Source organism: Aquarana catesbeiana, linkage group LG07, assembly GCF_042186555.1.
Source record: "Aquarana catesbeiana isolate 2022-GZ linkage group LG07, ASM4218655v1, whole genome shotgun sequence".
In the NCBI taxonomy this organism is placed as follows: Eukaryota; Metazoa; Chordata; class Amphibia; order Anura; family Ranidae; genus Aquarana; species Aquarana catesbeiana.
In genome coordinates, this window is record NC_133330.1 from 286,863,977 (window position 1) to 286,877,920 (window position 13,944).

The 13,944-nt window shown below is 43.1% G+C and overlaps 1 protein-coding gene across 2 annotated transcripts in view; it reads left to right on the forward strand.

Moving 5' to 3' along the window:
- The window catches only part of RABGAP1L (RAB GTPase activating protein 1 like), a 595,387-nt gene that overhangs the window by 174,545 nt on the left and 406,898 nt on the right, over positions 1 to 13,944 (forward strand). For both annotated transcript variants that reach the window (XM_073593438.1, XM_073593437.1), the window contains exon 13: positions 10,412 to 10,565. In XM_073593438.1, coding sequence (XP_073449539.1) covers positions 10,412 to 10,565 — 154 coding nt within the window. The remainder of the gene's footprint in view (positions 1 to 10,411; positions 10,566 to 13,944) is intronic.

Here is a 13,944-nt window from a genome sequence, read left to right on the forward strand (position 1 = left end):
CATTCTGGTAGCACCAGCCTGGCCCAGCAAGCCCTGGTTCCTGGAGATTGTGAGACTGATGATAGACGGGCCATGGATGCTTCCATGTCGCCCCAATCTACTGTCTGAAGGTCCTATATTCCACCCCAATTTACAGTCTCTAAATTTGACGGCATGGCTTTTGAAGCCAGGGTGTTAAAGGACCGTGGCATCTCAGGACCAGTGGTGTCTACTCTAGTGAATGCTAGAAAAGCTGTCACTAGGAAGATTTATCATAAGATCTGGAAGACTTATATTGCTTGGTGTCAAGCCAGAAAATGGCATCCTCAGAAATATGTGATTGGGAGAATTCTCTCTTTTCTACAGTCAGCTGTGGAAATCAAATTGGCTTTGAGTACAATCAGAGGTCAGGTTTCGACCCTATCGGTATTCTTCCAAAGGCCTTTAGCCTCCCATTCACTGATCCTTTATGCAAGGGGCAACTCGCTTGCTTCCCCCCATCAGGTCACCTATGTGTCCTTGGGACTTGAACTTGGTGCTGTCTGTGTTACAGAAACAACCATTTGAACCTATTAAGGAAATTCCATTAGACTTGCTGTCACGCAAGTTAGCCTTCCTGATGGCTATCACCTTGGCTAGAAGGGTGTTGGAGTCGGCGGCCCTTTCATGCAGGGAACCATACTTGATCCTTCACCATGACAGAGTCGTGTTACAACCTGTTCCATCGTTTTTGCCAAAGGTGGTGTTGGCCTTTCATTTAAATCAGGGTATTATCTTGCCTTCTTTTTTCTCTCAGCCTCGTTCGGTGGAAGAGAGACGACTGCATTCTTTGGACTTTGGGCAGTCAAGGTTTATCTGTCTAGATCTGCGGAGATCTGAGAATCAGACTCTCTTTTTTTTTTTTTTTGTTTTTTTGTTTTTTTTTTGTTTTACCAAAAGGACCCAAGAAGGGACAGGCAGCTTCCAAAGCTTCCATTGCCAATTGGGTCCGTCAATTGGTCATTCAGGCCTACGGTCTGAAACAAAAAGCTCCTCCCTTTAGGTTGAGAGCTCATTCTACCAGGGGTGTAGAAACCTCCTGGGCTTTTCGACATCAGGTATCTGTGGCTCAGATTTGTAATCCTGCTACCTGGTCTTCAGTGCATACGTTCACAAAATTCTATCAAGTGGATGTTCGAACATCCAAGGATTCGTCTTTCGGCCGCAGTGTACTGCGGGCTGCTGTACAAGCTCTGATGGCTATTGTTTGGCAGGGTGTCTCCCTCCCCTCAAGGCTTTTGTTCTGGGATATCCCAGCAGGTAATGAATATTAGGATTAGCCTGACTCTGTGTCCCATGATGTATGAAAAAGGAAATAGGATTTTTACGTCATACTTCCCTGTAAAATCCTTTTCTTTGAGTACATCATGAGACACAGAGATCTCTCCCCTCTTTTTTGAGGATTTAGTGCTTTCTACAAAACTAAAATACTTCCTGTATGAGAGGGGTTGTATAGGGGATCACTTCCTGTCTGAAGACCTTTGGTCTACCAGTGTCCATTCACCTAATGATGGAGTATAACCAGCAGGAAATGAATATTAGCCTGACTCTGTTCCATGATGTACTCAAAAGGATTTTACAGGTAAGTATGACGTAAAATTCCTATTTTTGTAACGATTACTGAATAAGCCAGCCACTTCAGGCATCCCTTCCCTTTTAATCACTAACCTGCATTATGCAGTAGAAATTGAGGCATATGGGGAATGATAACTCTAACATTTGCTTGTGCTGTGTCTTAACAGATTTGTAGCACCATGACAACTGCAGATTCAGCAGGGACTAATATGGCAGCTTCCTTGACTGTAAAGGATATGTGACTTTAATTCCACTTTAATACCACTGTTAAAAATTTCACATACATACCCTATCAACTATGGAGAATTCAGATATGTCACCCTGGGGGGACAGTTAATGGGGTAATAGGGAAGTGTCACACATTTTTAGGCCTCATTCACATGGGGCTAACTACAGCAAACACCCATGCCAGGGCCATGTTTACTCACATGGGTATGCACTGGTGTTCTGTACATTTACTGTGCAGGCAGCACATTGATGTAAATTGTGATGTAGAAGTTGCACGGATAGAACTGCTGCTCAAAATCTGACATGTGCGTGGGGGCGGGTGCATGGGTGGCCTCGACCGCAGACAGTGTGCATTTGGGGCCATGCACCCGCATAGATGTCAGATTAAGAGCAGTGGCTGTGTCCAAGCAACTGCTGCTTCCTAATTGGTGCGTCAGTGGGACTGCCAGCATGGGAAAGCACCTGTACCTTCCTGTGCGGGTAAGCTTGGCTTTTGCATGGGCATATGCTGTAGTACGCCCTGTGTGAACAAGACCTTACTGTGTCTGTCTGTGTGTATGGACGCTGTAAAGTAGCACTCATTGTTCTGTATACGGAATGTAATTCTTATGCCGCATAGAGACGATCGGAATTTCCGACAACAAATGTTCGATGTGAGCTCGTTGTTGGAAATTTCCGACTGTGTGTAGCCTCCATCGGACATTTGTTGTCGGAATTTCCGACAACAAAAATTTGAGAGCTGGTTCTCAAATTTTCCGACAACAAAATCTGTTGTCGGAAATTCCGATCGTGTGTACACAATTCCGATGCACAAAATTCTACGCATGCTTGGAATCCAGCAGACGAGCCGCACTGGCTATTGAACTTCATTTTTCTCGGCTCGTCGTACGTCTTGTACGTCACCGCGTTCTTGACGTTCGGAATTTCCGACAACATTTGTGCGACCGTGTGTATGCAAGACAAGTTTCAGCCAACATCCGTCGGAAATAAATCCACGGTTTGGTTGTCGGAAATTCCGATCGTATGCGGAATTACTGTTTTTATTATCTGTCGGGGAAACAAATTATTAATTTTTTTCTGAATACGTATCTAATTAACCTATTTATGCTTCACTAGGCAGCCATAGCAGTGGTGGCTGGTAACCGAGTAAACACAGAGAGCTGTGTGAGGTGAAATTTCTGGGGTGGTAGCATGCACCCCTTTTCCTTATCCCCTTTTCCACAACCCATTTTCCTGCATTAGATATACTAAAGCTTTCTCAAGGACATGACGCTAGATATTGAGACACCGCTATAAACAAGTGAAGTCTGATTTTGTTCTTGGCCTTAACGCTCCTAGTTTCCATGGGGACAGTATGAGTTTACAGCCACGCTGAAAAACTTTAGCAGCAGCACAGATTATTAATACATAGTAGATTTGTTTGAACATTCTGCCATTTACCACAAATCATTTGTCTGCATCTGCTGTACAACTTGCGAGTCTCAGTGGAAAATCTGTAATTACGGTTCGTTAACACAGCGCCAACTGAGGTAAACGCTTTACAGTCACCGGTCATCGATGGCACATTCGTTTTCCATAGCGCATCCGTCCCCAAAATGGCCGCCCGAGTCATTAATTCCCTCACAGAAAGCTTCCTCATCTTTTGGGTGAGGCAAAAACCTTTTTAGTTTCTCATTTTTTAAAGCAGCTTTAAGTCTAGTGCCTGAAAGAAAATGAAATGTCAATATGATTTATAAAACTATTAGAAGACGTTCTGGTGCTGCCCAGGTGTACGAGGACGGAAATAGCTGTAGGCCTTATTTAAAGATCTCTGCTGAGGTACAGATCAAGAATGCTGAAGGCTACAGTGCGTTCGCTGTTCACACTGAGCTCTGTCTCCTTCTGAAATGTGTTAATGAGTTCGCTGAAAATATTCACTGACCTAAACTTGATTACATGGAGATGTAAAAAGTAATTCCATTATTAAGAAAGTGGTATTAAATCCAAAACCAAAACTAATATATAGCAGCTTACTATTCCTTAGATGTGGTGGCTGCATTCATTTTCTTTTTTAGGCCCCCCTCCTCTGTTTTCACCTGGTGATCTGCCCAGTAACACACCACCTGTATTACAATGCCCCCACTCTGGATGAAGGAGCACAGGGAACAACTTAACCCCTTCACGCCTAAGGCCCCTTTCACACTGGGGCGGTGGGTGCGGCGGTAAAACACTGCTATTTTTAGTGGCGCTTTACCGTCAATTTCGCAGCGCTATTCAACCGCTAGCGGGGGGCTTTTACCCCCCGCTAGCAGCCGAGAAAGGGTTAAAACTACCTGCAAAGAGCTGCTGCAGCAGAACTTTCCCATCGGTATAGCCGCGCTGCCCATTGATTTCAATGGGCAGGAGCGGTATGCACACCGCTCCTTCACCGCTCCTTCACCGCTCCAAAGATGCTGCTGCCAGGACTTTTTTTAGCATCCTGCCAGCGCACCCCTCGGGCTTTCACATTGGAGACACAGGAGCGGCTCTTTCAAGGCGCTTTGCAGGCGCTATTTTTAGCGCTTGTAGCGCCTGCAAAGCGTCCCAGTGTGAAAGGGGTCTAAGGGTAAAACAAATCTTAAAGGGATTGTAAACTCTTGAGGTTTTTTTTACCTCCATGCATTGTATGCATGAAGGTGAAAAACCTCCTGTAATGCTGCAGCCCCCCCCCCCAAGTCCCCCTGTTTTACTTACCTGTACCTCCTCTATCTCATGCCGGGGACGAGTACACCAGCAAAAGCCAGTGTCTCAGGTCCTGATTGGCTGGATTGATAACAGCGCAGCCATTGGCTCCCGCTGCTGTCAATCAAATCCAATGACGTGGGTGCCTGGGGGGCAGGGCCGAGTCCTGCTTTTTGTGTGAATAGATGCAGTAGCAGGACACGGGAGCGCGCCCGCACGGGTGTCCACGAAGGAAGCGCTTCTCTGACGGGGCACTCGAGAAGAGGAGGAGCCAGGAGCACAGCTGAGGGACCCCAGAAGAGGAGGCTCTGGGCCACTCTGTGCAAAACCAACTGCACAGCGGAGGTAAGTATGACATATTTGTTTTTTTAAAAACCCTGAATCTTTACAACCCCTTTAATGCCTAAGCACAGTTTTGCAATTTTGCCATGCGTTCGTAAAACTGTACATATCATCACAACTACTTTATTCAACCAGGTGGATTATACCTTGTTATTTTCAGAACGAATTGGGCTTTCATTTTTATAGTAAATTGTTATGGATAGCTCCTAATTATTTTTTTTTATTATTATTATCAAAGTAAAACTGGCCCAAAATAGAAAAAATTTTTTTTTTTAAATTTACATGTATATTTCTTGTTACTACCATAACCTACCACCAAACAACAACCCAAAATAAATTATACTGCTCCTGACGATTGCAGCAATACCACATATGTGTATATCAGTTGTTTTGTGTACCTGTAGGACAGCCCAGATATAATAATGCTCATTTTGCTTTTTTTTATGTCCTGCCTAAAACACTGGCACTGATGCTAATAAAAAAAAAATGGGTTGAAGGGAAGAAAATTGTCCGATTCCCCCATCAACACAAGTCAATAGATCGACTTCATTACTACTACCCTGTCCATAGACGGATGGAAATTCGCCTGGTTCCTGTTGAATTAGACAAATTTCTACCAGTCTGTGGCTGGCTAAAGGCTGGCCATACATGAGACCTTTTTTTTTTGTTTAACCACCAGGTTGAATGAAAAAAATGTACTCGATTCCCGCTTAAGCCTGGTAAAATCACAAGAAACCAGCCGACATTTGGCCCGTGTGTACGGCAGCCTTTCCAACAAAATCCGGCCAAATGTCCTGGCTTCTTTCGAAAGGGCATGCTGATAAAAACAGCAGCCAATTGGCATCTAGTCAGCACTTGCAGCCAATGGCTGCGAGCGCTGACCAGTGTGTTCTGGCGGTGGTGAGCAGACCCTCTATCAGAACACAGTAGCTCAGCAGGGAAATCTATGTACTAACATTGCATAGTTAGTACAGCAAGCTCCTAAATTTGTGTGTACCAGGCTTTACACTTGATTTGAATCGGGGGAATTGCTCCTGCTGTGCTATTGTATTCTGAAAGTGGGGAGATTTCCCTGTCCCTGTCTAAATAGAAAATAGAATAGAAAATCAAATAAACAGCCTTTAAAATGAAAAAATAACAAAAAATCTACTAGCGTATGGCAAACTTTAGACAAAATGTGTAATTTCAGCCTTGGCTCAAACTGTTGCAGTGCGAAATTTGCAGAGAGCTCTGTGCGGATTCCGCACCACCTGCAAATGGCACCCCATTCATGAGAATCGATGCAGGTGTGTATGTTAAAGAGAAGTATGGGTTGATTTTTTTTCCCCCAATTATACTTACCTAGGTGGATGCACCATCGGTCCCCTGGCGCCTCTACACCGAAAACCGCCGATCACTCGGTTTTCAGAGCGCCGTGCAGACTGTCAGTCATAGCTCCCTGCTCATTTCTCTCCACGCTTATTGGACTGTTGAGCTTTGGAAGGGACGGTTGTCAGTCCAGGCAACTGGCGGATCCGCACCTTATTGTCGCAATTGACGTGGTGCTTGGACTGATATCCGCGACGTCCGCAGAGAGCGGACTTTAGCCCGCTCTCTGCTGAAAAACGAGTCACAGGAGTGCAAAACTATTTGCACTCCTGTGATCCATAGGAGAAGCCCAGCCAAACGAGCTTTGGCTGGTCTTCTCCTTTAATGATACCCCAAAATTGGTTCGCAAAACCCAGTTTGATTTGCAGAATCAGATGGCATGGGTGTGAACGCCCATGCCATCCAATTCTGGTGCAGCCAAAAAAAGGGTCCTGCGCGTTTTGGGTGCGAATATGGTGCGATTTGAGCCATACAGAATAACGGCTCAAATTGCACTGCTGAGGATTTTGCATGTGATTTGAACAGAAAACTGGTGCGATTCTTATTCAGAATCACAAGCAATGAAATAGAACCCTCATGAGTGGGGCTTTAATGGCAACAGGGTTATGTGCAAAAATATAGCACTCAAAATGGTGTCATGTATTATAAAAATAACATTCAAAGAAAACATTCAAGATAAAAACATTAAATCGCATAGATGCAATGGCTATTCGTAGTTTATGTGTGATATACAATATTCCCACCAATGTGGGTTACAACTTGAGATAGTTCCCAAAATGTAGATACCCAATGTGTTTCGAGAATGGTATATCTCTGCTCTTTTTCAGGGGTATAGATACACCACAGAAAGAAACCATTTGTTATTTATAGGGAGGTTGGGTATTTACCTATTACAATGTGGTACGATATACAGACCGCAACTCTAAACACAACAGTATAAAAGCAGGGAGTCAAATGAATATAATATTCTTTAAAAGGTGGAGGGATATATGTAGATGCTCTTACTTGTATAATATAGGAATATTGTGCAAGCTGATTACATGGTAGGTACATATACAGAAGCCATAAACCATTTTTATTTAAATTATTTATATGGTGGTCTGTTGCTTTTACAGATCATCGAAGGCTCTCCCTCTCTACGCTAATTTTTGTGGCTTCTGCATATGTACTTAGCATGTGATCAGCTTGCACAATATTCCTATATTATACAAGTAAGAAGAGCATCTACATATATTTATATGAGACCTCACTCCACCTTTTAAAGAATATTCTATTTCTTTGACCCCCGTGCTTTTTCTTTTCTGTTGCTTTTAGAGTTCCGGTCTGCTTTGTGACTTTTTCTCACGACCCGAGTGGCCCATAGGTTCTTGGCCAGCTCTCCCCATTTCCCCCCAGTGGTCATTTAAAAGGATAGTTCACCTTTACAAGAAAAACCTGCCTATGCAGGTAAGGGATCTTTGTAGATTTAAATAAACTGTGCAGCTCTGACATCTAAAGATGAATAATACCCTTGTGATAGGTGTAGGCCATTTCCATACCACATGAAGCTAAACTGAATACTCTCAGGACGTTGCTATGTACTCCCAGGATATTGCTAAGTCAGGCCTAGTCATCACTGTTCACCTCCACCATCACATGAGGGGTGCTCCTTTGTCTGATTCAAACTCCCTCACATTCTCTTTCTCAGATGCAGTAGCTCTGAGCTCAGCATTTGAGAACTCGCTCCTGTGATGGTGGAGGTGAACAGTGATGACTAGGCCTCGCTTAGCAACGTCCTGGGAAGTACTTGGCAACGTCCTGGGAGTATTCATAAGGTTTGTAAATGACCTACACCTATAGCAAGGGCTTTATTCAGCTTTAGTCAGAGCTGCACAGTTTGATTTTATCTACAGATGATAGGCAGTTTTGTGGTAACGGTGAACTATATCTTTTAGGATGTTTCATGATTTTATATATTGTTCTATTATTTTTTATTTATTTATTTATGTTTTATTTATTTATAGTATATTTAATTGTATGTTTCTATTATAGAGTATAGTTCCTTTCTGTGGTGTATCTATAACCCTGAAGAAGGGCAGAGCTATAACGTTCTTGAAACGTGTTGGGTATCTACAGTTTTGGAAGTTGTAACCCTCATTGGTGGGAATATTGTATATCTAACATAAACTATGAATAGCCTTTGTATCTATGTTATTTAATGTTTTTATCTTGACTGTTTTTTGTCAATAAAGTTTTTGTTACTTTTATAATACATGACACCATTTTTAGTGCTGCATTTTTGCACATAACCCTGTGGCCGTTAACGTCCCACTTAGGAGGGTTCCTTTTATAAAGCTTGTATATATTTGGGATGTTGGCAACCACAAATTGTTGAAAAAAAATTCCTCCTCTTATTCAAAATCACATGCGGTTCCCAAGGTAATCAAAGGGGGAGATTTACTAAAACTGGAGCACACAGAATCTGGTGCAGTTGTGCATAGTAACCAATCAGCATCTAATTTCAGCTTGTTCAGTTAGTGTACTTTCACACTGGGGCGGCAGGTCGGTTAGCAATAAAGCGCTGCTAGTTTTAGCGGAGCTTTACTGTCGTTTTAGCTGCACTTTTCGGGCTGCTAGCAGGGCGCTTTTAACCCCTGCTGGCGGGCCAAAGAAGGGGTTGGCGCCTGTGTTGCGGCACTTTCCGAAGAGCTTTTCAGGCTGCCCATTCATTCTAAGCATGGGAGGCAGTTTTCAGGTGCTATTTTTAGTGCTAAAACGCCTGAAAATGCCTCAGTGTAAAAATAGCCTTAAAGAGGAAGTAAACCCTCCTGCAAAAAAAAAAAAAAAACTAAAAATACATCCTGCAAGATAAAGGCATAATGAGCTAGTTTGCATAGCATACTAGCTCATTATAAATTACTTACCCGAGAACGAAGCCCCCGCAGCTGTCCTCATCTCCCCCTCAGACCGCCGACATGTCGCCCGGGGCTTGCTTCTGGGTATCACGGCTCCGACGTGAACGGCACAGTACAACTGAAGCGACGGGATGTACGTGCCATTGCTTCAGTTGGCTTAAGTGCGCATGTGCTGCATAACGTCGGCATAAGCAAATACAGGGATATCTCCTAAACCGTGCAGGTTTAGGAGATATCCAGTGCAGCTACAGGCAAGCCTAATTATAGGCTTGCCTGTAGTTTAAATTGTTTGTAAAGGGTTTACAACCACTTTAAGCTTTGACTATAAGGACTGGTTCACACCACATGCAGTCCAGTGCGTTTTCTTTTTTCTGCATCAAAATTGCATGGAAAGTAGGTTACATGGTTTCCAATGGCATAGTTCACACCAGTGTGGTCAATTCCAGGGTGTTCCAGTTCCAGAAAAAAAAAAAGTAGAACATGCTGCATTTGTCCTGCACTGGACTGTACTGGATTACAGTAAAATGTTTTAAAATTGCACCGGAACACATTAAAAAATGTACATTTATACATGTATGTAAATTGCCCTGGAACGCATCAAAAACACATTGGACCCCACAGGAAAAAAAGATCAAAGCATCTGTAATGCATCCGGAAACGCATAAAAAAATGCACTCTAACACATTAAAAACTCGCTTGCAGAAATGCATCCGGAACGGATCTGGAGTGCATTTTTGTGCTGTGATCCGACCCAGAAGCTGATTGGTTACTATACACAGCCGCACCGGTTTTTATTGCATCTCCCCCATAGTGGCAATCATACTTTGACAGCTAGAATGCAATGCACCATCTGAGATCCATACTGGGAAAGTTTTGTCACCTGTATACAATATGTTACAAGCGCTTATAACCCGCAGCAAACATTTTTACCCAAATCCAATCATTTTGTGTGTTAACAACGTTATTATGAAAACCATTGGAACAGCTGAATGTGCCTGCTTTGTCCATGTGTATGTATAACATAGAGTGGTAGATTACTTGCACAGCGATAAGACTATATGTTATCTAGTGGAGTAAAGCAGCCGCTCTGCTGTCGTTTTGAAGTCCAGCAGTGATCTGACTTGATGTTTAATTTGTGATATTTATACTGCGGGTTTGTATAATCCTTTTGGATTAATACACTGGAATATTTACTTTGCCCTGGAAAGCTGCACATATTTTTAGCAGTGTTTGTTTACCTTGAAGCCCTTCTTGTGCTGAACTTCAGCTCTTTTGTCATCATGCAGGCACAGCAATCTGAGCGTCAGGCCAAAGGGACTGTCATCACTGGTGAAGCGAGGGGGAGTACCCGAGGCGTTAAGAGCAGAAGTTTGGCAACTACTTGCTGGCTGTCATGAGGACCAAGAAATGTTGGACAAATACAAGAACCTCATCATAAAAGTAGGAGCGCTTTAAAATTTCTTTTTCATGTGTTTTTTGCTGCTGTTAGGATGGCCATACAATGCTTAAAATTTATTATCCAATCAATAAGTAAAAAAAAAAAAACAAAAAACGATCAAATCCGAAACCGAGTGAATAGCCATAACTTCCCTTCTGAACTATTAAGACTCAGGTTAAGATTGGATTCAATCAAACAGAGTCGATCGGCGAGGGCTGAAATGTATCCATTGTTTTGCATCAGTTGGCAGTGATTCAGTCATAAATTTAATCGTATTTCAAGGTTGCCTGGTGGAAACGGAGATATGATTAATAACGTATGATCATAATCTCCAAGCATAGATTGCATTCCACTTTTCTGTATATGGCATATCAATCAATTGTGTTGATGACTGTCAGTGGGTTGATCCTATTAGGATGGATCAATCATTTATTGAAGCATGTATGGCCACCGTTTGTTTATTGGGTGCTTCATTTTTGAGAATACTGTTGGCACCTAAACAGTTACTTCTAGTGTTTTGCACTCTTGATGGAGGTTTAACATACTGGGGTTGATTTACTAAAACTGGAGAGTACAAAATCTGGTGCAGCTCTACATGGTAGCCAATCAGCTTCTAACTTTAGTTCAGTTAAAGAGGAAGTAAACTCTGATGGGTTTTATTTCCTCTTTATTTCCCTACAAAGGTAAAGCATAATGGGCTAGTATGCATCGCATACTAGCCCATTATGTGTCACTTACCTGAAACGGAAGCCTGCGATGTCACCGCTGTCCCCACTAGCAGCAAGCGTCCATCTTCACCCCTCTTCCTTCCGGGGCCGCGAACTCTGGCTCTGTGACTGTCCGGAGTCGCGTGATGTCACGGCATGACCCCTTTAGAAACGGCACTAACTGCCCTTTCTAAAATGCGCATGCGCCGTAGACATCAGCGAATGCACCGTAGACATCAGCGAATGCGCCGTAGACATCAGCGCACAGCTTTTTTGTAAATATCTCCTAAACTGTGGAGGTTTAGGAGATATTCCCAGCACATACAGGTAAGCCTTAATATAGGCTTATCTGTAGGTAAAAGTGATTGTACAGGGTGTACAATCACTTTAAGCTTTGACAATAAAACCTGGAAGGTTTCTATGCAGAGCTGCACCAGATTTTGCACTCTCCAGTTTTAGTAAATCAGCCCCACGGTATTAACCTTCGGGATCATCTAACACACACTTAAAGTGGCATATCCGTAATATTGATTATTGTATCTGTGGAAGTATGACATAATGGACATGAAGCTGAAGTATTACCTAACTTATGTTGGAAGTGGCGGGTCAAACAGTAATGTGACATGTAATGATAATGATTCATCGATCGAAGATGAAAAGCTTTTCACTCAAGATGAGGAGAAAAAATGTAGGTATTGTAAATGCTGATATTAGGTGGTAGTCATAATAAAGCATAGAAATTGCATAGAACCCCTGCTGACTGAGGGTGGGGTGCCCCTCCAGGGCGCCAGGATTGCTGAAGAGACTGGTATGTCGTTCAGTTCCGGTTTTTGAAGAGATTGCACAGCACTGTGGCTAAGTGGTTAGCACTTCCACCTGGCAGCACTAGGGTTATTGGTTGGAAACCAAACACAGCCCTACCCGCCTGGAGTTTGCATGTTCTCCCTGTGCCTGCGTGGGTTTCCTCATTCACTCCAAAGACATGCTGGTAGTTTTTAAAGTGGTATTAAATCCAAAACCAAAAATGTAATGTATTACCAATCATGAGATGTGGCTGCATTAGTTTTCCTTTTTTAGGCCTTTCCCTTTGTTTTCACCTTGCGATCTGACCAGTAACACACCTCCTGTATTAGAATGCCCACATTCTGGATGAAGGAAAACAGGGGGCACCTTTGGACAGCAGCATTGTCAGTCTGGGGGGAGGGGAGTGTTAAATATACTAGCAGATTTGGGTACACTAACAAATTGAATCCACACTCCAGTTATACAAGTAGTTACAGCAACACTTCTTTTGGGAGGGAAGATAAATGTTTTACATAAATAAATAAAATCTGATCATTTTTAAGCACTTTTGTCAGTGCTAAATGGTATGTCTCCCACCGCGACCGACCTCGGTAGTAGAGGAATGTACCCCCCTTAGACCGGTGCAAGTGCAGGAGACTCTCAAGAGCTTAAAGGTATGATCCTGATCCCTCTCCTCCATCTATTCCCACCTTTTTCCCCATTTTCCCTCTTTAACCCCCCCCCCCCCCCCCACTTCTTATTCTCTCATTACTAAAGGTTAATATTGCATTGGGACCTGGACAACATGTCCCCTTAGTTTGTTATGGTTGTTAAGAACTACAAAGTCTCCCTGCTGGAAAATCAGCTACCAAGTGGGTAGTGGTAATGTTCTTCACCCCACTGGAGCTCTGGAGGGGTTCAGGTGTGGTTTGGGCTTAAGCGGAATGCTGGAGAAGATCAGTTGGAGGTCCTGGTTACCCCCCTCCCCCCGGTATGGGACTCGGGCCGGACGGCACCTGGATCGACCCAGACTCCCTCATCTCCTGAGGCCAATACAGGGCGGGGGGCTGGCTCTGTGTACGGCAGTCTGTCCTGTCGGCCACTAGGTAGCTGGTGCTAGGACCCCCGAGCCTACCATAGATAACAAGCTAATGGCAGCACAGGGGACATATTCCCTCTACACAAGAGGAACTCCCCTCATACTGTACCTGTTTTTGTTGCTATATGTTACCTTTCTCTTATTATTTTCTAATGAAACGATAATATCTGTGTCACCATTACACTTCTACTGCAAATGTATGTCAAGATGTAACCGAGCCCAATAAACAAAGTTTTCAAAAAAAAAAAAATGTTATGTCTCATCCCTGTAACTGCAAGAGAGCTTTGCTATTGAGAAACAGACTTGCCGGCTGGAACACCAGATGAAAATAGAAGAAAGAGCCTAAAAAAGGAAACTAATGCGGCCGTCACATCTAAGTTTTTAATACAGCTTTAATTGGCTCCTGTCTAAATTGTCTCTAGTATGTGTATGTATGACCTTAGATTTTGAGGGCAGGGAATGGTGTGATTGTAATATATATGTGTGTGTGTGTGTGTGTGTGTGTGTATGTATATATGTGTGTGTGAATATAGATATATATATATATATATATATATATATATATATATACACACACTATATTGTTAAAAATATTGAGACACCCCCCTTTACACGCACATGAACTTTAATGGCCCGTGGGGTTCAATATTGAGCTGGCCCACCCTTTGCAGCTATAACAGCTTCAACCTTTCTGGGAAGGCTGTCCACAAGGTTTAGGAGTGTGTCTATGGGAATGTTTGACCATTCTTCCAGAAGCACATTTGTGAGGTCAGGCACTGATGTTGGATGAGA